The following is a 27,659-nucleotide window of genomic DNA, read 5'->3' on the forward strand; positions in this document are numbered from 1 at the left end:
AGGAATCAATTCATTGGTTAGCCCCTCACCTCAAAACGGGGCGGTAAGTGGGCTGGTGAGAGGCCTGTGTACATTCATAAACCAGCTGATTGAAAAGCAATATTTCAGATAAATACAAGCCAGCGATCTATCAGTGGTTGTAATAAAACCCAGGCTTCAGGCTGTGATTTTATTTTGAAATAATAAGAATTGCTTGATTCTTTTTACTTGAGTTACCATGGTAATTCCGGCGTGGAGCAGTGTTATATTGATTTAGAAAGTGGACAGTAATATTTCTTTTGTGTTATTCTGTTTCTAGGCCTTGATTTCTAATTTCCACTTGGAGATTACTTTTATAAATTTCTTAAGTCCTTCCACTTTTTTTCCTCTCACAGTATAATTTTCCTCTCATACGCCACTATGTTCTGAGCTTATTGGTTTGCTCTTATTTTAAATTAAACTTGCTGGTTTCAAATATTGAAATGACATCTTTGTCTGTGTCTGTACTTTGGTTTAGCAAAATATTACAGTCTGACGCTTTCTGCTTAATAATTTAAGGGAGGCATTCTGTCGGCCCTCACTGGGTGCTGATAACTTATGACTCAACCAGCGCAGGCCTTAAACTCCTGACATTTTAATATTGTGCGGCGGGAGCAGCCGCCCCTCCGCTCTGAGTCTCAGTAGAGAAGAACCTGTGTGGTACCCCAGAAGGGAGTTTTAATAATTCAGCCTTGCCCGTTGGTGTGATGACTTGATAGAGAGGGGAGGGAGACCCGTTCTTCCAACGTGAGTGGGAGCAGCTCTGGCCTGAGACCTGCTTTGCCCTGTCTCTCCTTCCCTGTCTCTCCCTTCCCTGAATCGTTACAAAGTCCAATTCCCGATCCCTGGTATCTGGGAAGGACTGTTTGAGGGCTGCCTGTGGGCGCCATTCAAATGCTTAAACTCTCTGTTTCTCAGCTTTCCCGCTTGTAAAACAAGGGGAGCTGGCATGGGCTTTGAGTCAGACAGACTGGGTTCAGTTCCTGCCTCTGTCACTTAGTGAATTCTGAGTAATAAATTGTAATAGTAATTCCGACTAGTCAAGTGGGTGTAATCAAGACTGCTCTTTAGGTCCATCAGGCTTCAGTTGGCCAGCCTCCTTGTAGACGGTCTTGTAGGTGATTGGTACAGTTCCCTAGCCTTCCTTAGGTTTTAGTGAGGAACAGGGAAGAAAGTGGAAGGGGTTGTGCTTTGAAACAGTGACCCTACTCCAGACATGTGTGGGGTTCAGATCTCTGGGAGGATTGCTCTTTGGAAAGGACCTAGAGCTATGGCTTCATGAGGTGGGTCAGCTCCGCCCACTTTCCTGGTCAACCCCGCCTACTTTCCTGGTCAGCCCAACAGAAAGCAAGGGGGCTCTGTCCTCTGGGCTCCACACAGTACTTCATAGCAAGGACTGGACTCCAGAGGGAAGCTGACAGTAACACGGATTATAGGGCTGAGATGGGTCTCCAGGGTACCCTCTCTGGCCTGAAGAGAGGTCCCTGTCCTGTGTGAGGTCACAGGGTCCCCTCTCTCTGGCCTGAGGAGAGGTCCCTGTCCTTAATATGTCAGTGAGGTAGTGTATTAGCTTATTGCTACATAGCAAATTATTTCAGAATTTACCATGTTAAAACAAGATCCATTTTTTAATCTCATAGTTTCCATGGGTCAGGGGTTCGGGTACAGCGTAGCTGGGTCTTCTGCTCAGGGCTTTATTTTTTTACAGATGATAATCACGGTGTTGGCTGGGGCTGTGATCTCAGGTCAGGATTCATCTGGAGATTGAGCGTTCCCATTCACTTATTTGGTTGTTGGCAGGATTCAGTGCCTCATGGGCTGTTGGACTGGGGGCTCCCATTCCTCACCAACCTATGGATCAGAGACCACCCTCGTTTCCATGCCACGTGGGCCTCTCCAACATGGCAGCTTGTTTCCTTAAAGCCGTCAAGAGAAAGTGTCTGCTAGCAAGGGGAACTCACAGTCTTTTATAAGATGTGACACATCTAATCACAGATGTGACATTCCATCACTTTAGCTGTATTTTCTTCCTTGGGAGCAAGTCCCTAGGTCCACCTCACACTCAAAGAAGTGGGAGGATTACACAAGGGCATGAATATCAGAAAATGGGATCACTGGGGATCATGTTAGAGTCAGCCTACTGTGAGAGGTCAGCATCTGGCACAGCACCTCAGGCCTCAGATGTCCAGCAGTTTAGCTGCCCCCAGAGAGCAAGGAACATCAGCTCCATCCCCAGGAGGCCCATTGCCTCTGCTTCATACCAAGGAAAGCCACAGATGTCTCAGAGCCTTTCATTGAATCTTCATAGCACCCTTGGGAATCTGGAAGATCAAACACTTAGCCCCATTTTGCAGAGGAGTAGGTTGTGCTCAGAGAGGGAAAGACACTTGAGTAGGATAGCCCAGCAAGTTAGTATGTGGCAGACTTGAGATGAGAACCAGGCCTCTGCCTGCCATAAGCTTGGGGAATTAGTGGTAAAGATACTCCCAGGCCTCCCTGGCCCAGGTGGTAAGAGGCAAGAGCACTGATTGTAAGTGCACACAGGGACCATTATAGGGATGGAAACTTCTGGATTCCTTGTTTGACAGATGGTAAGTTTGCTGAAGACACTAAGAGCCTATAGAGCAACTGTCCATTACCTAAGGGCCTCTCTTCTCATTCAGTGGTGACCCTGGGAGGAGGTTAGGGTGGTTCTTCCTGAGCCAGTCTTTCTACGGCTGTTGGACTGAGGGCCTCAACCCTCCCCGAGTGCTGCCAGGCCAGGAGGAGCCAGCATCTTTGGGGCAGCCTGGGTAGAGACCACTTGAAGAATCCTTCACGTGGGAGCAGGACTGAAGGAGGCTCTCCTGTGAGCTGGAGCACAGGGCCGAGCCAGAACTCCTGCGCCCATGGCCTGGCTCTGCCCCCAGTTCACGGTATGTCCATGGACTGGCCCCTCCCACCTCTGGGTCTGTGCTTCACTATTTACATTGCAGGAGTTTCTGGCTGCCTGATGCCTAGTGGCACTGTGTATGGAGACATAATTGTGGGGAACAAGTGTATTGAGGCCAAGGCCAGGAGCAGGAAACCATCCTAACAAGGTTTCTTTGTCTTTCTTTGGTGTCCTGGGGTCAGAGAAGCAGAGATCCCAGGTGAGGACATCTATGGCCTCCAGCCCTCCATGCTTGGTCTTGCCACATTTGAATATAGGTGGATGGTCCCGTTTCCAGCTGTTCTAAGGCAGAGCCGCAACTAAGAGGCAGAGGGGACCCCTGAAGCAAGCCCAGAGCCTAGAGGCCAGTGAACAGAAGCCACAGCCTCAGGCCTGAAAGGACCCTGGTTCGTTACCCCCTCTTACGTCAGGGAAACTAAGGCACCAAGAAGCATCCACTCCCTCTCTCAGCTGAATGTCTCTGAGATGCTTTCTGAGTAGAAAAGTCTAAGGCCCGCAATGGGATGCCAGGGCTGCCCCCCATCTCTTTGCCTGTCAGTCAGAGGCTGTCTTTTGCAGGCAGCTGCTCTAACTCCAGCCAGAAGCTGTTTCCCATCTGTGAGGTGTGTTGGCAGGGGGTAGGGCTCAAGAGGAACAGAGGGCGGCAGACAGGTCTCCTGCAGTACAGGGTTCTGACCTGCTAGTCAGCCCAAGTACAGAGTGTCACCTGTCTCTTTGTCCTGGGGATGTTTTCGCACTGCTCTTTGATCCTCCAAATGCTTTGTCAGATCAGTGCCAAATTATGCCTTACATGTGAGAATAACATCTCATTAATATTATTGAAAATGTAAAAATTAAAAAATATGATCCAGAAAAAAAAATCAAAATTGGTTGGAATAATTAACACAAAGCAAAACTGGCAGCAGTTAAGATTGCACCTGGCAAAATATGTTATTGACTAAAATTTGATGGAGGAATCAGATCTTCCTGACAAAATTTAGATCTGCCAAAGTTGGCTCAGGAAATATTTTCTGGTAGAAGTAATTATCACAAAAGAAATCTCAACCGTGTCAAAAGCTCTAGTTCCTAGGATCTAATGTGAGCCAAAAACTGATCATGAACCAAATAGTCACTTAAAATTTAAAAATAATCAATCCCAATAAAAATAATTCCAGTAAGGTTTAAAAAAAATTTTTTTGAGTGCTAGGGAAAAAAAAACAAAAAAGAATTCTAGTGAAATAAAAATGGGAAAGGGGGAAATCTTGGTTTAACACTGTGAATAGAAAATTGATCAAGAAATCAAACTGACTTAATGAAGCTCATTAAGAACTACTTTCTTGATGAAAAATCATTAATGTTAGTATAATTCTTATCAAAATATATGTGTTAGGGCTAGTTCCTAGTGGTAGATGCTTAGCAAATATTTATTAAGTGAATAGTGAGTGAGTGAATGAATGAATGAATGAATGAATGAATGAATGAACGAACGAACGAACGAACGAACAGGTAAAGGAAATTGGAGAGGAGCAGAGATCACAAGGATTGCTGTGTCCCAGAGAGAGAGGATAGAGTTACACTTTATAAAGATTACTTGTACTACTCTGGGATGTTTTCCAATACCACCCAGCACTTCTCCAGTACTCAATGGACACCGACTAAGTGTCCTACAATTTAACTCAGTTTTGACATTCTCTAGCATCAGCTCCCACAGGTTGAGGGCTCAGTCTCACAAGACTGTCCCCACTTTAGAGACCAGTCACAAATCCAGGTTGTCATCTGTACTGATGGCCGATCTGCTGTAAATCAGAGTTCCTGTGATCCCCTGCTCAGGTTAGAGAATTTGCCAGGATGGCTCACAGAACTCAGGGAAACACTTTCTTGTATTGACCAGTTTACAACTACAGATGAAGAAGTACATAAGGTAAAGTCTGGGGGTGGGGGGTCCTGAGCATAGGAGCTTCCGTCCCTGGGGACCTGGGTACACCACCCTCCTGGCACACAGATGCATTCACCAACCTAGAGCTCATCAAGTCTGGTTCAAGAGTGTTTTTGAAGGAATCTCCCTCCTTGTCTTTCCTGGAGGTCTGTCAGTACACAGGGCTGAAAGTCCCAGCCCTCTAATTGCTGGGTCTTTCTGCTGACCAGCCACATCCTGAGGCTACCTGGGGTCCTCACCTTAAGTCACCTCAGTAGCATAAATGCAGGTGGGCTCATAAGGGGCTCCTCAGGAATAACAAAAGATACTCCTATCACTCAGGAAAATCAGGGGTTTTAGGAGCTCTGTGCCAAGAACCGGAGACAAAGACCAAATATATTATTAAACCGCAGCTACTCTGGGGAAAATATTTAAGAGGAGATAACAGTAGGGGCAGAAAAGACAGTGCATGATCTGGGGGGAAGCATTTTTTTGTTTTGAGCTTTTCAGGGTATCTGCTCCCCACCCCTCCAGCATCAGACTGCTCCTTGCTCCTTCCTTCCTTCCCTTCCTTCCTCCCTTCTTCCCTCCCTCCATCTCTCTTTCCTTCCCTTCATTTCCTTCCGAGTCTGCAGTCTGCACATGTGAGATGATGGGGTGCAGGTGGGGGTCTGGATGGCTAAGAGAGGAGGCAGTTGAAGTCCAGGAAAAGAAGGGTAGAGGGCATGGCTGGAACTGTGGCCTTGGGAACTTGACGGCTCATCTGAGGTCTGGTGGTGAAGATCCTGGCTAGAGCCTCTTAGTTGCCAGTAGCAGGGCCTAAACTTCCGGAGTTGAGCCTGAGGGAAGACAGACTAGAGGACCTGGCTGCAAACCTGTCCTTACCTCCCTCTGTCCCAGAGGCCCTTGCTTGTCTGCCCGTCTGTGGCCTGAGGCTTCCTCTGACCCTACCCTTGCTCTTCTATTGCTTCCCCATGACTGGACCAAGATCCTGACTTTCCAGGTTCCAAAGGAATGATCTGAAGCCCGTGGGCCTGAGGCAAGCAGGAGCATACCAGGATGGGGAGAAGCAGCCAGTCCAGACTTGCCCAGCCACCCATGGGCCAGCTCCTAACCCCTCTGCCTCATGTGATCTGTCTCTGAAGAGTTTCTTGGCCTCCTGGCTCTGGGCCAGTTTTCTTTCTCAGACTGGCTTCCGTGAAAGCTAATTCGGGGACAGAGCTAGGTATTTCTACCTTATCTGTGTCTAATATAGTCAACCCCCCAATCATCTATAGCTAAGGTAGGCCCTGAGAAGAACAGAATTTGTGTCTGAGGGCACCTCCATGTGGTATGCATGAAGTAAGGTCTCGCCTGTGCAGTGAGCTGACTCTCAGGGGCATCTGTGGGTGGTACCACTCCCGCCTGGCTGCCCAGGGGTGACTCAAACCACCCCCACCCACCCACTCCATCCTGTCTCCAGGCCACACCCTCTTCTCTCCAGGCCCACAGCCCCAGGAGCGCTGCCTTCTCTTCCAGGATGAAGGCTTTGGACTCCCCTCAGAGGAGAAAAACTCCAAGAGCATCAGCCCAGGCACAGGCAGATGTGAAGTCTTTCAAATTTTCTAAAAGCGGCAGCAGCTGCATGAGGGTGTGATGGCTGACTGCAGAGGTGGCTTTCTTTTGACTTAGGAGGGCGGTTATAAGCATGGACTTTGGAGGCCAGCGCTACTCTGCCTTCCTCTGACAGTAAGACCTCAGGCATGTCTTGTTCCTCCCCTCGCTGCTGTGTGACCCTGGGCAAAACCACGTATCCTTTCCGAGCCTGTTTCCTCACACGTATATTAGGGCCCCAGCCTCCTCCTTGTCCTTTGCAGAGAACTCAGATGGGAGAAGATGTTTTTGTGTGTTTTTCCAGCTCGACAGCACTGTGCCCACCTGGGGAGTTGTTAGTGAGAACACAGTGGCTGCATAAGTGAAGGGTACCTGCCCCCCTTACCCCTGAGAGGTCCTGACCCGCAGGGCTTTGGAAGAGAAGTGTGGAGAAGCTAGGGGATAGTTTCCCTAAGGGGCAGCTTCCTGAGACGGCAGCCCGTGGTGAAGCCATGGAGACTCATGAACCAGCCTCGTGCCTAGGAAGTGGGCCTCTGTCCTCTTGCCCCATGGCATCGGTACCCTCCTCTAGTGACCAGAGCCGTCGTGTCCCCTCCTGGGGGCTCTTCCCACATGTGGGAAACTTGGAGGCTGGTCTGTGTGCTCAGATGAGGCCTGAGGTGCCCTAACAACCTTCAACCTAACCTTGGTCGTAACTCCAGGGTGGGTCTGGACGTGCCTATCACAGTGCAGGCCTGGTGCCCCCTATTGGCCAGGATGCTTCATCTTTCTGAATCACCCTCTTAGATAAGCCACAAAGGGCGCTGTCTCCCTCCCGTTGTTTTCATTTGACCCAGAGGCAGCCTCTGTGGCCTGGATGAAAGCCTGCACACCCCTGTCCCGGCGGGAAGAGGGCAACACTCCTTAACTGAATCTGGGCTGGGGGCCTAGATGGCCTCACTGTGATCTCATTCACTATGCACATACCATAACTTGTGGTACCCAATGTAGGATAGGCTCAAGGTCTGAGAGAGGACCCTCCCCCATGGGCACGCCCAGTTTTGGGGTCCGGCGTAGGCCTTAGAAGATGCAGAAATTCCAACAAAAAACAAAACATGAATGCAATAGTGGAAGCAAGCAGGTCAGAGAAGAGTGGTAGATCCAGTAGTGTCTGAATTTCCTGGGAAGCAGGCCTGGAAAAGTAGGTACAGTCAGATTTCTGGATGGGGAGGGCTGAGAAGAGAGGCAAGGGGGCACTCTGGAGCCCTTTCCTCCCTATGGAACATTTGACTGCCCATGGGGTGAGCAGGGCTGGAGCTCCCTGTGAGCTGGCTGCTGGACCTCCCAGGCCTCATCCCCTGACTCTTGGACTTGACTTTTGTCAACTGGCTTCTACTGTTCGCAAAGGTGTATTTGTTTTTGTTGTTGTTTGTTTCATTTGGCTTTTTAACAGCTTTATTGAGACATAATTTGCATTCCACAAAATTAACCTTTTTAAAATGTATAAGTCAATGGTTTTTAGCGTATTCACAGTTGTGCAACCATCACAATTACCTAATCCAAGAACATTTCCATCACCCTAAAAAGAAACTGCATACCCATTAGCAATCACTCCCCATTCCCCCCTCCTTGGCAACCACTAATCTAGTTTCTGTCTCTGTGGATTTGCCTGTTCCGGACTTTTCATATAAATGGAATCATACAATATGCGGTCTTTGTGGTTGACTTTTTTCCTAGCCTCACGTTTTCAAGGCCCATCCATGCTGTAGCATGAATCGGTAGTTCCCTTTTAGGACCCAGTAATACTCCACTGTGTGTATGTATCCCGTTTATTTTTCCACTCATCATGGACATTTGGATTGTGTTTCCTTTATAGCTATTGTGAACAATGCTGATATGAACGTTCACATACAAGTTTTTGTGTGGCACATGTTTTTACTTTTCTTGGGTGTGTACTTAGAAGTGGAACTGCTAGGTCATGTGGGAACTCTGTGTTTAGGATACTTGTAATTTCAAATAAGGAGTACAAGAGAGTTTAGGAGAAGAAGTCCTTGGCTGTCGGGGCTTCCTTGCCTGATCCTTCCTGGGGACCAGGTTTGAAGGAACCTTGGATAAGTCCTTTCCCCTGCTGGCTTCAGTTTTCTGATCTGTGAAATGGGGTTCTCATGGATCCCTGCTTGCCCTGAGAGCTCTTGTTAGTAATTACTGCTTACACAGCGTATCAAGGATTGCAGAGCACTAGCTGCTTTGTTCCTTAGCCCTGTGAGATGGAGATGGGTGTCACACTCCAGTTTTGCTGATAGGGAAGCTGAAACTCAGAGAGCTTAAAGGACCTGATTGAGTTTACACTGTGGGTCGATGACCGCACCTGACTTTGTCTGAACTCCTGCATCAGATGTGTCTCTGGGTGGGGCAGACTGTCTGAGCCACCACCATGTTTTAGGCCCTGTCCTGGGCACTGGAAAATCAGGGCCCTGACGTGGCCAGGTATGGGCTCTGAGTTAGAATGGTGCTATAGGAATAAGGAGTCTGCAAAAGTCTACTTTTTAGCTGTGTGTCTTTGGATAAGTTGCTCCACCTCTGTGAGCCTCAATTTTCCATCCATAAAACTGGAACAGTAATTGCTACTCATAGCACTGGAGAGTGTGGTAAGATGTTGGATATGAAGGGGCAAGCATGATGCCAGGAAAACAGAAGGTGTCACCTATATGCTTAGCACACAAGGAGAGCTCAGAGAGGGTACAGAGTGTTGTGGGACCATTGAGAGGTGGCTGGGCCGGTTGGGACTGATTTTAAGGAGGAGACATCACTTGGGCTGGCCAGGAAGGTGGGAGGCAGGTGGTCCCAGCGTGTTCCAGCCTGGGGCTGCCAGAAACTGGAGGGGCTTCCGGGGGTCTCCTGAAAGATCTCCCATCTCAAGGAGGATTTGTGGACAGACTCCGCTGGTGCCCGCAATCCTCCCCCACAGCCCGGCCTGTAGATGCCTGAGAGGGGGCTTGCATGACTGCCTTACTTACCTCGAGTGGTAATAAAACACTTTAAATTTATTGTGACATTTGGATTTAATTAAAAAGTACACACTTAGGGAAGTAGAACATAATGGGGAGAAAGGCAGGGTGGCTTTTCCCCTCCTTTCTTCCCCAAACTAATTAGCGTTGTATTTTAAATTGTTTATGTGCCGCTAATCATCGTAATAAATCATTTATACTGAAAAAGACACACTCGGCTGTGCCCGCCGCGCGGGTTCCGCTCGCCGGGCTCTATCGCGAACAAATTGATCTGGAAGTGAATTTATTAACCACTGGGGAAGAAATCATTAGTGCTTTCTCTAAACATTCCCCAGGTACGCTTTATTGCCGCAGTTTATGCTGTAACTAAAAGGAGCATTACCCAGGCCCATGTTGTAATTTCCTTGTAGAGCTGACAGCCCACTCCCAAGCTAGAGGGTGGGGGGGGCAGGGGGCCCTTGCCTCCCCTCCCATATGTGGTCCAGTAGCCCCAGCCCTTTCCCTTTGCTCCTCATTCCAAAAGGGTCTCCCTGTGGGGTCTCTGCGGGCCCAGGGCTTCAGCCACCCCTTCTGTGGCCCCTCAGCTGAAGAGTCCTTCACAGTCGCTCCTGTTTATGTCTCCGGAGTGTGGCTTAAAGCAGCAGTGGCCTGAGAATTGGAGAACTGGGGAGCAGGGATTGTGAGGTCACTGGGGCCAGAGTCTTGTCATGGACCCACTCCCCAACCCAGAGACGGGGGGAAGTCATCAGTAGTGGGTCGATCGTATGCTTGGGGGAACAAATGTGGTTGAGCCGGGACCCAGGCAGCTGCTGGGGGACCATCGCTGAGGCTGCCAAGAGCATCCTCTGCCAGCCTGAGCCTCCCATCGCCTTCCTGCTCTGAGCCCTGAGGCCTTTTCTGGGGTTTGGCTGAGCAGCCTGCCCTGCTCAGCTTCCTGAAGAGGCCCGATTCCCTGTGTGTCCCTGTCCGTCTCACCATGCCAGGCCCAGAACGGTACTCAGTACTCCACACATGGTCTGTCAGGTGACAGACAGCATGATTGTCAGCTCTTTGGCGGCAGGCAGCAGGCCTTGGATGATGCTGCGTGTGGCGGCCACACCAGCTTTCCCGGCAGCCAGCCTCCCCTACTGACTCATACACAGGATCCTTTCTTTTCCTTTGCACTGGGGGGCTTCAGACCACTCTGACTTCACAGAGCCTGCTCTCCAAGACACTTACACTCACGGCAAGCTTTCTCCCACCAGGTTTCTGGAAGGGATATTCAGTCCTGAACCAAGATCTCTCTGGGAGCCCGTGCCTGGTGTAAGATACAAACCCTGCCCGTCTGACTGCAAAGCTCTTATTCTAAATGGCTTCATCTACTGGTGCCCCATGAGCCTCCTCAACCAGGTTGGGAGGTGAATAGGGATCTGGCCCACACAGGCCTTGCCTTCAGCGTCTCTCATCCAGGTCTACAGAGGAGGGTGGGCAGCCCCCAAGGCCTCAGCAGGGAGCTCCAGGCAGCACCCTGGACAGGCACCCCAGAGGTCATGCAGTGTCAGCAAGACCTGAAGGGGCTCCTGTCCTGTAGCTCCTGGGTGCGGGGCACTGGAGTGTCCCTCCTAGTCCCCTTGTCCTCCTTTCCCTCATCCAGCCCAGTGGCTAGCAGATAGGTTCTGGATGCTTTGAGAAGGAAGCAGAAATCAGCATCTGGCTGGGCTGAGTTTGCCTGGAGGGTCCCCTCCTTATGTCTGGAGAACACATTTAAAAGTTTGAATTCAAAATTGATTTTGAAGGGCCCTAATCTCTGATCCCCTGGCGCTCACGGTGTGTCTGCAGCTCCTGCCAGACTCTCGTTTTCTGGTTCAGCGCGTTGGTGCTCACGTCCCTGATGCTGTGAAATTGAGACTCGTTTGAGAGTCCGCGCCCTCCTCCTCTGCAGAGATTGCAGGCCCCTTGGGAGCCCTGTTTCATTAGATGGGTGACGTGGGCTTTGCGGGTGCCTAGGGAGCAGCTGAGTTGCTGTCTGGGGAACACAGCTTCCAGACGCTTCCCCTCTGATTTCAAACCACAGCTGTGCAGCTCCAAGCAGCATACTGTCAAGAGACCTGGGGCCTTGCTTCAGCAGCCCAGGATGGGAGGGGGCTTGGTAGAGGCTACAGACAGAGAAAGGCTTGGGCCTAGGGTTCTTCTGTAGTAACCTTCAGGGGTGTTTTTCTCCCACTGGCCTCCAGAGGCTCAGACTCAGCTGGGAGGGAGGAGTCGTCCCATCCCTAAGCCAAGAGGACCCTCAAGTGGGGAGTAGGGGAGGCTAGATCTTTGCCGGGGGAGGAAGGTTGCCCAGGCCACGGGCATAAAGGGAAAGATTGAGCTGATGAGGTTTCACAGATGACTGAGCTTTTGGGCTCTACCTCCACTCCTTGAGGGTTGGGATGGAGCATTTATGTACAAGGGGATGTTCAGAGGGGTACTTCATTCCTCACAGGTCTGTAGGGGTTGAAGAAGAGGATTGCTGCCCCTTGATCTAAAGGCTAGAGGGTTTACATTTGCAAAAGAACTGTCATTTCGCAGTTGGAGCCCTGGGGTAGGCCTCTCATAATTCCAGATTGAGGATGGCAGGATCAGGCACTGCCACAGTTGGATCTGCTGTCTTAGGCCACATAGGTATAGATGCCTAGCAATATGTGGCACAGGGCAGCAACAGGCCTGATTAAGGCTCCCATCTCTGGGGAGCCTGCCTATCTGCATCAGACCCCTCTGTCCAGAAGGCTCTTACCAGTAATATCTGGATAGATTCTGCTTAGTCTCTTTATTCATTAACTGAACTGATGGTTAAAAAGTGATGGCTATGAGGCTCAGTGCTGGAGACACAGTGATGAACAAGACAGGACTCAAAAAATAGGCCTTCATGGGGCTTTCATTCTTATGAGAAAGGCCAATCATTTGTCTTTAATACAATCACAAAAAAGGAAAACAATTACAAATTGTGATTAAAAACTCAGAAGGAAATGACAAGGGAGTCACATAAATAAGGAAATAAGGCAGTCAAGGAAAGCCTCTGTGAGGGGTGACATTTAAGCCAAAGCCTAAGGATGGGAAGGAGCCAGCCACACAAAGAGGCAGAAAAGGGTGTTCTTGGAAGGGGGAAACAGCATGTGCAAAGGCCCTGAGGCAGGAGGGAGATCTGGAAGGAATGTGGCTGGTGCACAGTATGGGAAGGGGAGGCAGGAGCCAGACCACATGAGGATATCATAGGCTCGTTGAAGAGGGTGGATGTTATTCTCAGCCCACTGGAAGTTATGGAAGGGTTTCAAGCTGAGCAGTGACCTGACCTACTTTGTTCTGAAAGATTTCTATAGCTGTTGTGTGAAGAATAGATTGTAGATAGTAGGCACGAGAGGTTCATCAGGAGCTCTGCTGGTGGTGTGTGAAAGATGGTGGTAGCTCTGGAAATGGGAGGAAGAGGCAGGATGGAAAGTGGGAATCAGCAGTGGGGAGGTAATGAGGATGATGGAGCATCTGAGGGTGGCTCCAAATCTCCAGCCTGAGCATCTGGGTGAATGATGGTGTTAGTGTGGTGAGGGGAGGCCTGGACAAGGGTACAGGGGCCAGGTCTGGGGGAGGAGATCTAGAGCCCTGTTTTCCACTTATTGCTTTTGAGATATGTGTGAGACTTCATAGAAACAGAGAACGGGAAGGGAATGCCTACACTCGTTCTGCAGATAACTATGCAATTAACTGAACCATCATTGCCCATGACAGACTCTAAAGAGCACACGCAGCTTCTAATGTTTCTTAGTCCCCCTCACTGAAGAATGGCAGAAAATTGTGTGTCTCTGGAGAGCAGATTCCATTTGCACCTGCTACGGTATCTCTTAGTGCATCATCCAGGCCCCTGCAAGGTCTACACTCGGTCCCGTAAAGCCATTGACCGACACCAGGCTGTGCTGAGTTTGGCTTCTCTCAACAACGAGGGCCCATGAGATGTGTGTGGAAATTCCTCAGCCACTTCATCTCCAAACATTCAAAGGTCACTGTGGGTTCAGACTTTAGGACACACCATTCCTAAGAAGGTGTGATCCACCAGAAACATGCTGCAAAAGTGCCTGCTGCTTCCTACACCTCATAGGGCACTGGCGACTGGAGGCTTGTCCTGCTCCTGGAAGGGGTCTTTAGAACTTTCTTCTTTTGGCAGGCGCCAGATTGGGTCTAAGTAGAAGTTCACTTTCCCCATTGCTTAGGGAAAAGATGGTACCATGCTGCCTCTGGCCAGGACACAGAACGGGAAGGGGTGGGGCCAGCAGCCTGGGTCTGAAGCTTGCCCTTAGACAGGCTGTGTGACTTCTCTGACCTCAGGGTCGTCATGGAGAGGAGAGTTAATGAATGTAAAGCACTTGGCACATAGTGGGCCTTCAATAAAGGATATTATGCACTTGAACATGACTGTAGTGGCTGCAGGTGTGTGGAGACAGCACTGGGCGGTACTTTCCTTCCACCTTCCTACGGCGGTGGACTGTGGAAACCTGGAAGGACTTAACACTTTAGAGAAGGCAAGGCAAGCACTGCTGGATCTCCTTTCTTTCTTTTCTTTTCTTTTTTTAAATTATGAACTCTTTTTTAAAGTATTTATTTACTTAGCGTGCACGTGTGAGCAGGGGGAGAGGCAGAGAGAGAGAGAGAATCCCAAGCAGGCTCTTCTGTCACCACAGAGTCTGATGCAGGGCTCAAACTCATGAACCAGGAGATCATGTCTTGAGATGAAACCAAGAGTCGGACACTTAACCGACTGAGCCACCCAGGTGCCTGGACCTCCTTTTAATTTCTTATCCTGAGCCCAGCCCCTCTCTAGGACCCCCTCCCTCCCCTCTTCCCTCATTCACACACAAGGCCCTGGCTGTTGATTGAGGCTCCCCCCAACATTTGGGCCCTGGGTGGAGCCCCCAGCCTGCCCCTCACAGCTTGGCCCAGCCCCCTGAAGACACGTGCCATCTCAAGGCTCCTATGTCTCTCTGAAGGCTACAATGCAAACATCTCAGGTCTGCCTCTACATAGTTCTCCTGTGCCCTTTTCATTCTTAGTTTCTGGTCCGAATCTCCTTTTTGGCCCCGCCTAGAAGCCCTTTCAAGATTCCACAGCAGCTAGGGTTTCTGCAGGGCCACCAGGTGAGCAGAAATGGCCTATGACACACCAGATCATGGAGACTGTGCCCTGCCTGGACCATCAGTTCTCCTATCCTTAACCTAGGCCCTGCTGTAAGCATGCCTCCTGGCCCCCTGGCCCAGCATCATGCTGGTATCTAGGCTGCAGGGGAGGACCCAGATGCTACCCCAGTGAGCTTTCCTCAACCAGACCCTGCAGAGAAGCCGTGGGACATGGGCTGGATGAGAACCTGAACTCTGCAATCTGGCAGGTGGGGACTTCAGTCCCTGCCCAGCAGCCTCTGGCTGTGTGACCTTGAACCTTCTAGGCCTCTGCTTCCTCATCCATTGAGTGGGTATAAATCATTAAGTACCTCGGAGTTAATATGAGGATTCACTGAAATAACAGGTGGAGTGAGTGTTGAAGAAATGGAGGGGGGAGGGGGTTATGAAGAGGTATCCAAAGTCTTGACTGAGAGGTCTCCATCTTAGTTTTTTTTTTTTTAATGACAGTATAACATCTATGCAGTAAAATGTACAAGTCTCAAATGTTCAGTGCAGTGAGTTTTTACATCTGTGTGCGCCCCTGTAAACACCACCCAGAACAAGAGCTAGGACTTTTGCAGCTCCTCACCAGGCTTCCTCACGCCTCCTGCCAGGCAATAACACACACCGTTATTCCGACATTTCTCACCACAGACCGGTTCTGCCTGTTGGGGTATTACATGCAAATAGAATTAGACAGCATGTACCTTGGCGTCTGACTTCTTTCATTCACCATTCTGCTGTCTGATTCACCCATGTTGTTATGTGTATCAGTGATCCCGTGTTTTTCATGGCTGCGTTGTCATTCCATTGCATGACTACACCACAGTGTATCATCCATGTTACTATCAATGATGATTTGTATTTTCATTTTGGGGGTGTTATGAAGAGAACTGCTCTGGACATCCTTGTACGTCCCCTCTGGTAGACATAGGCTGCCATTTCTGTTGGGCATATACCTCGGAAGAGAATTGTTGGATCATAAGACATAGATAATTTTTCACAGCTGATTTTTTTAAGCTGCTGTATCAAATACTGTCATAAATACTTCATGCCTATTATCTCATTTAATCTTCAGAATAATTCTTTAAAGTGGGTGGCCCTCATTTAGCAGGTAGGTAAATTGAGGCAGAGCTGGGAGGTGAGGAAGCCAGAATTCAAGCTGAGGCCATCTGTCTGCAGGGCCCACAGTCTTCGCATCTACACAGCCTGCCTCTTCTCCCAGACCCCCATGAGGGGCAGTGCCAGGGTGGAAGAGGCCAGTCCTCTGCTAAGCCTGGCCCAGTGGGGAGGTGGAGGCCACCAGAGCCTGGCTCCTCTCCCTCATCTTGCACGCTGAGTGTGCCACCTGTGAAGGGGTGCTCAGAGGGGTGGTAATGAACGTGCTCTAGGTACTGTAGCCACGCGTTTCAACAGTTGTTCTCGTTGGCTTTTGATTCCAAATGAGTAGGAAATGCTATTAGTTCAGGCCTCGCCTGCTGCATGGCAAGGCCCCGGGATAGAAGTGCAGTGAGACGAGAAATTGTGGAGATAACACTGGTGTGAAATGGAGGCCTTCTCACGAGGCTGGATGTGTCCGTGCGAAATGAAGTTACTTCTGAGAAAACGAGATTTAAGGAGATTCTGCAGAATTAGATTACAATTTCAAATTTCCTTATTAAACAGGATTGATGCTGTGGAGGGGCCACTGGCTGGCTCCGTGTGGTACCCACCTCTGCAGTTCTAGGCCCAGGTGTGGGCCCACATGGGCACAGGCAGCTTGCAGGTGGCAGGGACCCAGATCGGATCCCCAGAGACTGCAGCTCCCCCTGCCCCCAGCAGCTGGAATGGGTGTGAGAATTTTGGGACTGACTTTCTGGGTTTTCACCACCACTCCTGTGGGTCCCTGTGGGCAAAACCCTGGGGCTCTCACTCTTCCATTTCCTTGGGAAGATGGAGTTGAGGACAGCACCAGGCCTCTTACTCATGGGTTTTGCTCAAATCAGAGCTTGATTTTGAGCTATGATCCATTTTTTGGAAATGTTTTTTAAAAGGCAGTAAACGTGCATGTGACTGCTTGTGCACAGATGTGTGTGTTTACATGTGCACACCTGTCATGTATGTGCCCAGATGCATGGATGTGTATTTTCACAAAACTTCCTGAGTGCCTGCTGTATGCTAACACCGTGCCGGGTTCTGGACTAAAACTGTTGTGGAGAGAATCCTTAAACACAGTCCCACTTCTCGCAGCCCCAGTGTACATGTATGTGAGTATGCGTGCAGCCACAAGTATTTGTGTGTCGCTGTGCATGTTGGCAGACATGTCCTGCATCTGTGTACCTTCTCTGTAATGCCTCCCTCCTGGGTCCGCCAGCTCCTCAGAGGTTAGCAGTGCACGGCCTGGGAACAGAGCAGATGAATCCAGTGCTTGGGCCCAGAAGACAGACGGGCAGGATTCAAATCCCAGCTCTGTCCCATACTAACAGGGACATGCTGGAACCTTTCTTGGGCCTCAGTTTTCCCACTGTTAAGTGGAAATAATGTATCTATCTCATAAGGTGGTTGTGAGCCAGGCACTCAGAAGTTGAGCACTGCTAGCACAGACAGCGTTCCCTCCCTGCAAGTTGCCCTTAGCCCTGGGAAAGCCTGGCTTCCCTCCCAGAGGAGGAGAAGGGGAGGCCATAGTGAGGGAGAGAAGCCCCAGAACTGCACTGGGAGCTGTGCTGTATGCTATGGGGACACAGATGCAGAAGCACTACTGAGACATATGCAGAGGTTATGAGAAATGCCAAGGCTACACCTGCCCGTGGTCCCAGAGGAGCCCGCCCTGAGCTGCCACAGCAGTCCCTTCCCACTTGACGGGGCTTCAGAGTCGCCTGTTGGACAGACCAGGCTGCTTCCTTCTACGCACCTCTGCAGTGACCACTAGACTGTCCTTCGGGTAACGCTGGACTCTAGCCAGTGCCTGTGTGATCTTAGCCATGATGGTGGCACATTCAAATCCATTTATTTGCCTCAAAGCAAGTGATCATTGCTATCTGAGGGACCTGAGATGGAGCTGAGAGGAAGGTCATCCCTTCCCATGTGCCAGATGGGATGACACTAAGCAGAGCTAACTTTTGACTGCCGGGTCCAATTAGTCCTCAGCTTCACATAGATTTACTCCCTTATTCCTCATGGCAACTCTATGAAATAGGTACTATTTTCATGTTCATTTTACAAGAGTGAAAACTGAGGCACAGAGGAATTAGAATCACACAAAGGTGTCAGACAAACCCAAATTGAAGGATGCTCTATAAAATAACTGGCCTGTGTTCTTCAAAAATGCTAGTATCTTGAAACATAAAGACAGGTTTAGCCAGTCTTCCAGATTTAAGTGGACTAAACTGGACAAGTGAATACAATGCATGATCCAGAATTTTATTTTGCCACAAAATAAATTATTGGAGAAACAGGTAAAATCTGAATGAGGTCTGTAGGTAATAGTGTTACATCAATCATCATTTCCTGGTTTTGTTAATCGTGTTGTATGAGAACGTCCTTGCTTTTAGAAAGTACACATCAAAGTATTTAGGATTATAAGGCTTCATGTCCCAAGCCAACTCTCAAATGAGTCAGAAAAAATATTATAGGGAGATCTGTAGGGAAGGATAAAGGAGACATGGTAAAATGTCCATATTTAGGGAACCTGCATGAAAGGTATACAGGAATTCTTCTTATTTTGCAAAAAAAGTTAGAAGAGAAAGGAAACAAGTGTCAGAACAGGGGGAAGGCGTCCTGGGATGCATATTAATAATACGGTCCAATTCCAGTTTGTCAGTTCCCTCCTCAGATCCAGACTCTGCTGCGGCATCGTATGTATGACCTTGTTCTATCATCACCGTCATCTGTGTGGAAAGAGACCTTTATGGCTCCCATTTCACAGCAGCAAGTCAGAAAGATGAGGGATTTGCTCCAGGCCCTCCGGCAACTTTCTCAGGCCAGAAAGTAGGCTCTCTGAGTTCAAACTCAGTGCCCTGAGCCTCAACCCCACTGGTGACTCTGAGTTTTGGTCCAGAGGGGGATGGGCAGGACCAGGCATTTCTTCCCAGAGCAGAGATGGAGGGAAAGTCCTGGGACAGAAGCAGACAAGGTCCATTTGCAGGATGGAGAGGGATGCTATTCCAGGATTCCGCAGGGAGCAGACCCAGAGGGGCCAAGCAGGACATGCCAGCATGTGGGAGGGAACCTCACATGCCAGTCAGAGTTGCCCATGGTGGCTACAGGGCCACAGGGCATACAGCTCTGAGTGACCCAGGGCTGGGCGGGGTGGGCATTCTGGGGTGGAAGACTGGCTTTGGAGGAGCTCAGCCTGCTGTCCAAGCTGGAGGCATCAGTAGGACTGGGAGCAGTGGGCTTGGCAGTTTGGAGAAGTCCACATGCTGGATGTGAGGGACAGCGTGGCCTGGGGTGGGTGGGCAGGGATTGCCAAGGACTGGGGTCTGACCTGGCAGACCACTTAGGGGTCCCTGTGAAGAGGAGGGCTTCTCTCCTGGCTGGCAGATGGGTGTGGGAAAAGCCAAATGACCTCTGGCAGTCCCTCCTGGTCACTGGGACTGTCTGGCTTGTCCTCAGATTAAAGAGCTGTGGGTAAGTGTCTGGCAGCCAGATGAGTCAGACTGGGAGGCTGCCTCCTTCCACTATCAGCCTGCCTGGTGTAGAGGTGGGGTAGGGGTTTGGTCGCTCTCCCCTCAGAGGCCATCCCCCCACACCCTGAGATTGAGGAGGAGCACCTAGGCTCTGTGAACTGGCTTATTTGGCTGTGTCCCACGTGTGTCTGAGCTTGTGCCCGCACGTGCAGGCAGGCTCAACATCATCCATTGTAAAATATCAGTGTTTTCATGGGTGAGTAGTAATTACTGGGTAATGCTTTAAAACCTTTCCTGAAGGAGTGCAAAGCTGTTTTTTTTCTAAAGTCAGGAGTACATTAAAAGGATTACCATGTAGATTTGATTTTTAGATAACACTAAAATGGATCCCAAATGGACTTCAGCAAAGGGATGCTATCTCCTTAATGGAAAGTGCATGGCCCGAGGCTGAGCTCCCAGAGCCAGGCAGGGGAGGGAGGGAAGAGGTGTCTGCTGGCTGACTGGCGGGCTGGGTGGGGGCTGGGGAGGCAGGGCAGAGAGAGAGAGCCCTGCCCCGCTGGGNATGCCCCCTTTAAACCTCCTTGCCTTTCCAGGAGTGTTTTCAAGTCTCCTGAACTAACCCAGGGAGAGCAAATGGTATGGATGCTCCCTAAAGAAGGAAGAGGGGAGTCAGACTTGTCCCAAGACCTCAGCCTTTCTAGGCAGAGAAGGCTCAAGCTCCCCGTATGCCCTGGGACCTCCTTGGCCAGGCTGGCCCTGCAGTTCTGTGTCTCAGTGGACATCAGAAACTGGCAGAAGCCATATGGCTGCTGCTGCTTTTTTTTTTTTTACTTTAAAAAAAAAAAGTTTTATTTATTTTTATTTTTGAGAGAGAGAGCACCAGAGGAGAGGCAGAGAAAGTAGGGGACAGAGGATCTGAAACAGGCCCTGCTCAGACAGCAGAGAGCCCAACACGGAGCTCAGACTCACTAACCACGAGCTCATGACCTGAGCTGAAGGCAGATGATTAACCGACTGAGCCATCCATGCTCCCCGAATCTGTGATTTCTTAAGAGTTCTCCAGGGCCCAGGAAGCAGAGTTCAGTACCCTAGAGCAGGGTTCCCAGGTCTTCCCAGCACTGCTAAGTGCCAGGCCCAGCCCAAGCACAGGCAGGGGGCAAGGGACCTGGGGACACTGCGTGGTCTCACTCCTATGGCCTCCCTGGGTCCTGTAGGCTCAGGGTCCCGCCGGGGAAGGAACTGCCAGCTTGTGCTGCACCTCACAGCCCTGCAGGCTCTGGGGCTAGGCGTGCTAGGCCTGAGCTCAGAAGGCCAGCCTGTCCAGAGGCCATGCCAGAGGGCCAGAGGGAGGATAGAGCAGGACAGATGCTTCTAGTGCTGGGGTCCTTCCTTATTTGGGGTATAACTTAGTGGATCGGGTGTATCCCCTGAGTGTGGATATTCCAGTTACAACCCCCACCCCGCTACTGAGAACACAAGCATGGAACCCTGGGGGCTCGGGCCTGCTACCAGTCTAGGTGAGCAAGGGGCAGACCAGCCTTAGTGGAGCTAACCGGAGGCCTGGCCTGAGGTTTTCCAAGCTGGTGTGTGTGTACAGGTATAGCTGTGCTGGCTGGCTGCCCCCTCCATGGGCTCAGAGGACAACAGCACCACCCTAGGACCCACCCACCTCCTCACACCTAGCTCCCCCAACCCCTCTCCTGTTTGCCCACACCTGATTCATCCCTGTAGGCCAGGTCTTGGAAAAAACACTTCGGAGCCCCCTTAGCTCTCAGGGATGCCTGCTCCCCAGCTGGCTTCCACAGCCTCCTTGGAGCTCTGTGACCAGGCTGGACCCAGCCAGAGGAGACACAGGCAGGCCTGAGGACATAGTCATCCTGGGCCTCATCACTCTCTCAGACCAATTAACCTTTAGAGCTGCATTAAGGAAATTAGTCAGCAAGCCTCCCAGCTAACAGCCAGGCCCTGCAGGGACAGGAGGAAGGAGGAAGGAGAGAGTCCACTTCAGCCTGGGCTGCTTCTCCCCTGCCCTCACCTGTCCTGCTGCTTCTGAGGGCCTCTCCCCAAGAGAGCCACAGGAGGCAGGGAGGACCCCCGGGCCAGTTTGATTAGTGGCTCACACTAGACCTTACCTTCAGACCTTCTGTCCCTCAGTTTCCCCATCATTCCTCAGAACATTTGGCTGGAAGAATTCTGAGGGCCCTTCTGACCTGACATCTGTGGGTTCTGAGACTGAGGCCCCTTGGAAGCTGGTCCTCCTCTGAAATTGGAGGAAGGGTCACACCCCAGGAAGGGGGAAGGGAAAGGGTCCAGCTAAAATGAGCCAGGGGCAGTGGGCCGGGGGGTGGGATAGGAGGGATGCCAGGAGGTGGAAGCTGAACCCAGAGCCCTGGAGAGTGCTGGGGTCCTTGGAGAGGATGGGGCCAGGAGCGGGGCAGACTTCACGGGCTGGTGGAGAGCCAAGGAGGCTGGACGGTGTGGGCTGTTCCCCTCCACAGTGGACTCCTCCATCCACCTGAGCCTTGGTCAGGGAAGGCACCACCCACCCCCACTGTCTTCATGAGGGGCTCAGGCAGCTCTGAGGGACACCCCCCACCCCACGTGCCTCCCAGCCTGGGCCTGGGCTCTGAGACTCCCAACAGTCTTCACCACATTCAAGCCTCAGGGCTCTACACAGATGTCCAAACTCAGGACAACATCAGTCCCCACCTCCTCCTCAACTGTTGCTCCCTGTCACTCCTCGTGGCCCTGAGGCCAGAGGCTAGGAGCCTGCGCCTCTGTGCCCAGGCCAGCACACTAGGCCTGTGTACATGGGATGTGCATGAGTGCACACACTTGCCTGCTGGAAGGTCTGCCCCTCCTTCCAGGAAGCTCCATGCTGAAATTCCTGCCCTCTGTATTTTTTCTTATATGTTGAGAAGCACACATGGGCCCTGGGAGCTTCCCCCCACCCCACCCCACCCCCACCACTTTGGCTCAGAGATTCTTATCTTGGAGGGAAGAACAAGGATTCAGAGACTCTGAACCTCCCCTCCCTCAGGCCAGGGCAGGGAGAAAGTTTGAATCTAGCTAGAAGCTTTCCTAAGGAGAGTCCCAACTAGGCCAGGCCCAGCCGCCTCCCTGCAGGCATCTGCCGGGTGACCCAGAGCCCTGCTCCCAGCTGTGAGTGTCAGGGGGCAACCCCACGCTCTTCCTGATACCGCTACAGTACTACATGAATAAACCAAGAAGCCTGACTTTTTAGGTTAAAATGGTCGAAGGCACAAACAACATGAGGAAGTCTTGAGGTAGCAAAGAGATCTGTGAGTTCTAGTGGACGCAAGCGCATTATGAGATTCGGTCCGTAGGGCCACTGAAAGAGCCAGTCAGATGTGGCTGCATGAGGAGGTTTTCAGGCCTCCTATTGAGCAGACCACACAGGAGGCAGTGGCCGGATGGACAGGAGACACAGCTCAGGAGGGCCGGGCCTTGCGGCTATGTGTGCCCTGCAGCAGAGCAGATGCGGGGCTCCCCAGTGCTGCCTGCGGCTTCTGGAGGGATCTTCTCAGGGCAGGGAAACAGCCTGTGCTGTTGCAGCTGGAAGGACAGTACCCGGGGCCAGGGGAGGCGGCTGCTGGGGAGGAAGTGGAGATGCCTGGGAACCCCCAGAAAAAGCAGTGGGCCCCTATTCCCAGAAGGATGGGTCCCGAGGCCTGTGTCCATCTGTCTGTCATCTGTCCATCCGCAGGCGTGCCGATGCTCTCCGTCCAGCCCAAGGGGAAGCAGAAGGGCTGTGCGGGCTGCAACCGCAAGATCAAGGACCGCTACCTGCTGAAGGCACTGGACAAGTACTGGCACGAGGACTGTCTCAAGTGTGCCTGCTGTGACTGCCGCCTGGGCGAGGTGGGCTCCACCCTCTACACCAAGGCCAACCTCATCCTGTGCCGACGCGACTATCTGAGGTGGGCCTCCTGCCAGCCCTGGCTGCTCTGTTCAGAAAGCTCCCATCCCCCGGGACCCGGCAGGGCTCTGCCCCTGCCTTCTGACCTAGGCCCTGTCTGTGTGCACTCGTTCCGGACAGGCCTGGCCCAGCCCTGCTCCCCCAGATGCCAACGGAGCCCTGAAGACAGAGCCGCACATTAACTCCCTGGCCTCCGTGCCCAGCTCAGGTCCTGGGCAAGCCTTTGCAACCCCTGGGCACTGGAGATAGGTTTCTCTAGGGCCCCAGCAGGGCTTGGCCCCTCTCCCTGGAATCTGGGAGGAGACACTTCAGAGGACTTCTTGGTAGGGAAGCTCTAAATACTCTGGGTCCCGGGATTGAACTAGCTCTGAACCTTCTGTCTTCTAACCTTCTCCAAGCCTCAGTTTGCCCCTCCAGGAATAGTATGAAGACTAAAGCTTCAGATCATATTCCTTGGAGCTCTAACTCACCCTCCGCCACAACCTGGATCCTATCCCCTGGGGCTGTCTCCCCCAATTAACCCTCCCTTAGGCCATTTATGACATCAGCAAGGTTGGAAGGAGGCCACAAAGTGGGGGCCTTGGCTGAGACCCAGCATCTACATTTGGCTCCCACACAGGCTGCTGAGGGGTGGCCGGGCCTTGTGGGGAAGGAAGGCCTGCTGCATTAATTAACAGGTCAGGGCAAAGGCTTCGTGGATCTCCCTCTGTTCAGATCTGGGCCGTGGTGGGGGCAGGGTTATCAGACGAGTCTCCCCTACTTTGGGGAAGAGCCTAAGGTTTTCCTGCCTGCACCTTCTCTTTCTTCTGCCTTCAGCAGTTTTCAAAGTGTAGCAGTAATCCAGGACCAGTGACCCAGTGTTCCCTGCTGGGCTGGAGGAAAGGGCTGAGGCCAGGAGGAGGGGCTAAGAAAGGTTATTTCTGGGGACTCCTCCCACCTTGATGACCTGGACGGGGCCTCCAAGTCTGAAGGTTTCAGGCATCCCCTGGGGGCTGAACCTCCCAGGTTGAGAGATATCACACCAACTGATGAGTCCAGAGGACCTAGGGAGTGGGTGCCACAGTGAGAGGTGGGCTTGTCAGCAGAGCCAAAGCACCCACAAGCATTCTGAGCCCTGCCAGCTACTGGAGCCTGAAGGTGATTTTTCTGGATTCTGGCAGAGGGCAAGGAATGACTTTGGGGTCAGGTAGGTCAGTGGGCTGGGGTGGGGGTGGGGCTGCTGAGCTCCAGAGAATGGCTGTCCAGAGCCTGCCCCCTCTGCAGCCACTGCTCGTTGGAGTGGGGGCAGTGAGGCCCCCCCTTGGCAGGCAGATGTTGTGGCCCAGCCTTTGTCTGCCTTAATCTGAGCCACCAGGCAGCTCAGGCTGATGAATAATGGAGCCAAGCTCATCCGCAGGCGCCTGAGCTTGAGCTGGACAAATCAGGGATTAGAGGGTCTCCTGCCTGCCTCTCAGCGCCCTTGCCTCACTTGGGGCTTGCTCAGCCAGTGTGCAGAAAAGGAGCTAGGAGGAGCCTGGCTGGCTCAGACTATTGGAACCCCCAGCCAAAGACTGGCCTGCGCTGGGGAGAAAGTGTGCATCCTGCCCCTTGTGCTCTTCAACCAGCCGCAAAGAGGAGGGACACCTGCATCGTACCAGATATGCTGGGAACTCTCTTTGGGTGTCAGTCCTATTTTAGAAGCATCTTTGAACAAGATCACCTAGTCCAGCACCCCCATTTTGAGGAAGGATAAACTGAGAGCCAGGAAAAGGAAAAAGGGCTTTAGGCAGATCACCCAGTGAGCTGGTAGCAGAAAAAGACCATCCCACAGGATTGTCAACCCCTATGGGGTTGATCTTGGGGAGTGCCTCGGTGGCTCAGTTCATTAAGCATCCATCCTACTCTTGATTTCAGCTCAGGTCATGATCTCAGGGTTAGAGACCAGCCTAGGGCACCACGTCGGGTGTGAAGCTCCCTTAAGATTCTCTCTCCCTCTGCCCCTCCACCCGCTTACACATGTTCTCTCTCTTAAAAATAAAAAAAAATAAATGAATGAGTTAATCTTGTCAAGCCCTCAGAACAGTGCATGGCACATAGTAAACATACACTATATAGGTGTTCACTAAATGACTTGGGACTGAGAGTTTACAGTTTTCACAACAAGCCTGCAAAGGATCTATTTCAGTGTCCCTGTTTTACAGTTGAAGTAAGTGAGGCTCGGAGAGACTCATGACTTGCCTGAGGGCAGGCAGACCACCTCTGAATTCATGCTTGTGTGACTCTGGAGTCCTTCTCAGAGCCCACCCCAGTGTTCTTCCAGTGGCCCTGGGTGCTACCCGAACCCCGGTAGGAGCCGGGGAGGCGGCCTTGTCAGCCCAGCCACCCCCCCGAGCCCTTACACTCCCCTCCCTGGATGGCTGTGCCTGATCTCTTTGCAGAATCTAGATGCTGCCGTCTGTGCTCCTTCCCCCTTGCCTGAGCCCACCTGCTAAGCGCACGGGAGTAGAGACTTGGGCAGAGGCAGTTCCCCTGCCCTTCAGCCCCCTGAACCCTCTGCACCATTCCCTTGGCAGGCTTTTTGGCACCACAGGAAACTGCGCCGCCTGCAGCAAGCTCATCCCAGCCTTCGAGATGGTGATGCGGGCCCGGGACAATGTATATCACCTCGACTGCTTCGCTTGTCAACTGTGCAACCAGAGGTGAGTGCTGGCCTGGCGGCAGACCCAGCACACTCACCAGGCCCCAGCTAATGCCTGGGAGTGCAGACCAGGAGGGCTGTGGACGTGGACGTGCAAGCGTGGGTTTTGTTGTGCATACGTTGTAGGTGCATGCTGTCCAGAGCATGCGTGGGCACATGTGTGTTGTGTGTGCCTGAGCCCTGGAGCCAAGTGTGTGCACTCCAGCACTGTGTGTGCATATCTGTAGGGCACAGATCTGTGTGAATGTAACGGGTCATGCGTCCCCTTACTGTGTGTGCACACTGTGCCGCGGACATGTATGTAGTTTTAAATGTCCCCGTACAAGGTGGGTATGTGTGTGTGCTCTGTGTGCAGACGTGTGCACGGTGAAGGAGTATGAACGTGCACACATATTAAATGTGCATGTACAAGGGTTCTGAATGCATGCCCTGTGCCCTTGTGTATGTGCCACATGTAGTGCATGTATGTACATATTAGTGAGAAGGAGTTCCCAGACCTGGAAGGTGAAATCCATTATGGGAACAGCTACTCACTCTTGTCTGGTCCCAACCTGCCTCCTTTCTGGTCTTTGGCCCCTACACAGTGTCCCAGCCCTGTGGGAGGCCCCGGGGACCTAAGGAGCCAGAACCCTCAGGAGCTCCCATGTCAGGAAGGGGCTAATACAAGTGTTCCCAGAGGATGAGGTCCAGAGGGATCTGTAGGGAACGCTGAGGGGATAGCTGGGGGCTTGGCCAGACCCTCTGTTAGGAGGACTCAGTGAAGTTGCAGTGCCACCTGGTGGTTGCATTGGGATCTGCTGGGATGGGGCCTATGCCCCTGGGGACCCGCAAAAGGCCTAGCCCCCGGGGGACATCTTTGAGGACGGGCTAAATCCTCTAGTACTTGAGGGGGTTTGGGGGGGGGGCAGCAAAGCAAGGTCTTCTTTGGGTGGGAGGGAAGATGGTGGACAGAGCCACCTCCTTCTGGAAGGATGCTCCAGGAAACCTATAGATTCTGTTCAAAAAGAGTACCCTTCACTGAGTCATCCTCTTAAGTTGGGGAAGGGAACAGAGGAATGGAAAAATCAACCATGTTACCCCTTCCTCCTTCCCTATTTCTACCTCTCCCCTTTCTTGGTCTTTTTCTGTTTCTTTGTCCTTCTCTCTCTTTTCCCTCTCTGGGACTGGGGTAGGCTCTTCCTATACCTTCCCATCAACCCCACCCCTCCATGGAGACCTGACTGTGGCCCAGACTTGTCTGCCTGTCTGTCCTAACCCCAGACTGTAGGGCCTGGCTAAGGACTGGGCTGACCCAGGGTGATTGACCAGGTTTGCTATGAGACTTGGGGATCCCTTCTGGAAAATTCAAGGAGCAAACCCTCCAGGACCTCAGTTCTCACATGTCCACCTCCTGGGCTGGGCTGGGGCCTGTCTGGAGCCCCCACCATCCACTGGGACCCCTCCATGGCCTCTTTCTCCTGCTTGGATTTTCCAGATTTTGTGTGGGAGACAAATTCTTCCTGAAGAACAACATGATCTTGTGTCAGATGGACTATGAGGAGGGACAGCTCAATGGCACCTTTGAATCCCAGGTTCAGTAATGCCCGGAGCCTGGCCTCCAGGCCCACCTGTCCGTCTGCCTGTCTGCCTGTCTGCCCACCTGCCTGGCCGGCCAGCCACTCTCCTGCCGTTTAGAACTCCTCCGTCCTCGATGGGAGGGACGGCCCTTCCTCCGCCGCCCGTCTGTGTGTGACCCCTCCTGGGGCCAGGCTGGGCCTGTACAGTCTGTCTTCTGTATATAAATGGGAACATTTATTTTATGAAAAATGTAATGCGATTTTATTACTGGCGTGGATTAAACTTATGAATG

The 27,659-nt window shown here is 51.8% G+C and overlaps 1 protein-coding gene across 1 annotated transcript; it reads left to right on the plus strand.

Moving 5' to 3' along the window:
- Positions 1–27,659, plus strand: LMO1 (LIM domain only 1). Its single transcript, XM_077769178.1, has 4 exons — positions 1–43; positions 22,921–23,134; positions 25,686–25,811; positions 27,285–27,659. The coding sequence occupies exons 2-4, from the start codon at positions 22,929–22,931 to the stop codon at positions 27,388–27,390; spliced, it is 438 nt and encodes a 145-aa protein (XP_077625304.1). The 5' UTR covers positions 1–43; positions 22,921–22,928; the 3' UTR covers positions 27,391–27,659.

Source organism: Crocuta crocuta, unplaced genomic scaffold (assembly GCF_008692635.1).
Source record: "Crocuta crocuta isolate KB4526 unplaced genomic scaffold, BGI_CrCroc_1.0 scaffold255, whole genome shotgun sequence".
NCBI lineage: Eukaryota > Metazoa > Chordata > Mammalia > Carnivora > Hyaenidae > Crocuta > Crocuta crocuta.

Bases quoted from the DNA above. Each gene is read 5' to 3' on its own strand.
- LMO1 (XM_077769178.1), top strand. From the start codon at position 22,929: ATGCTCTCCGTCCAGCCCAAGGGGAAGCAGAAGGGCTGTGCGGGCTGC. The intron at 23,135-25,685 runs GTGGGCCTCCTG...TTCCCTTGGCAG, and splicing joins TGCCGACGCGACTATCTGAG to GCTTTTTGGCACCACAGGAA. The intron at 25,812-27,284 runs GTGAGTGCTGGC...TGGATTTTCCAG, and splicing joins TGTCAACTGTGCAACCAGAG to ATTTTGTGTGGGAGACAAAT.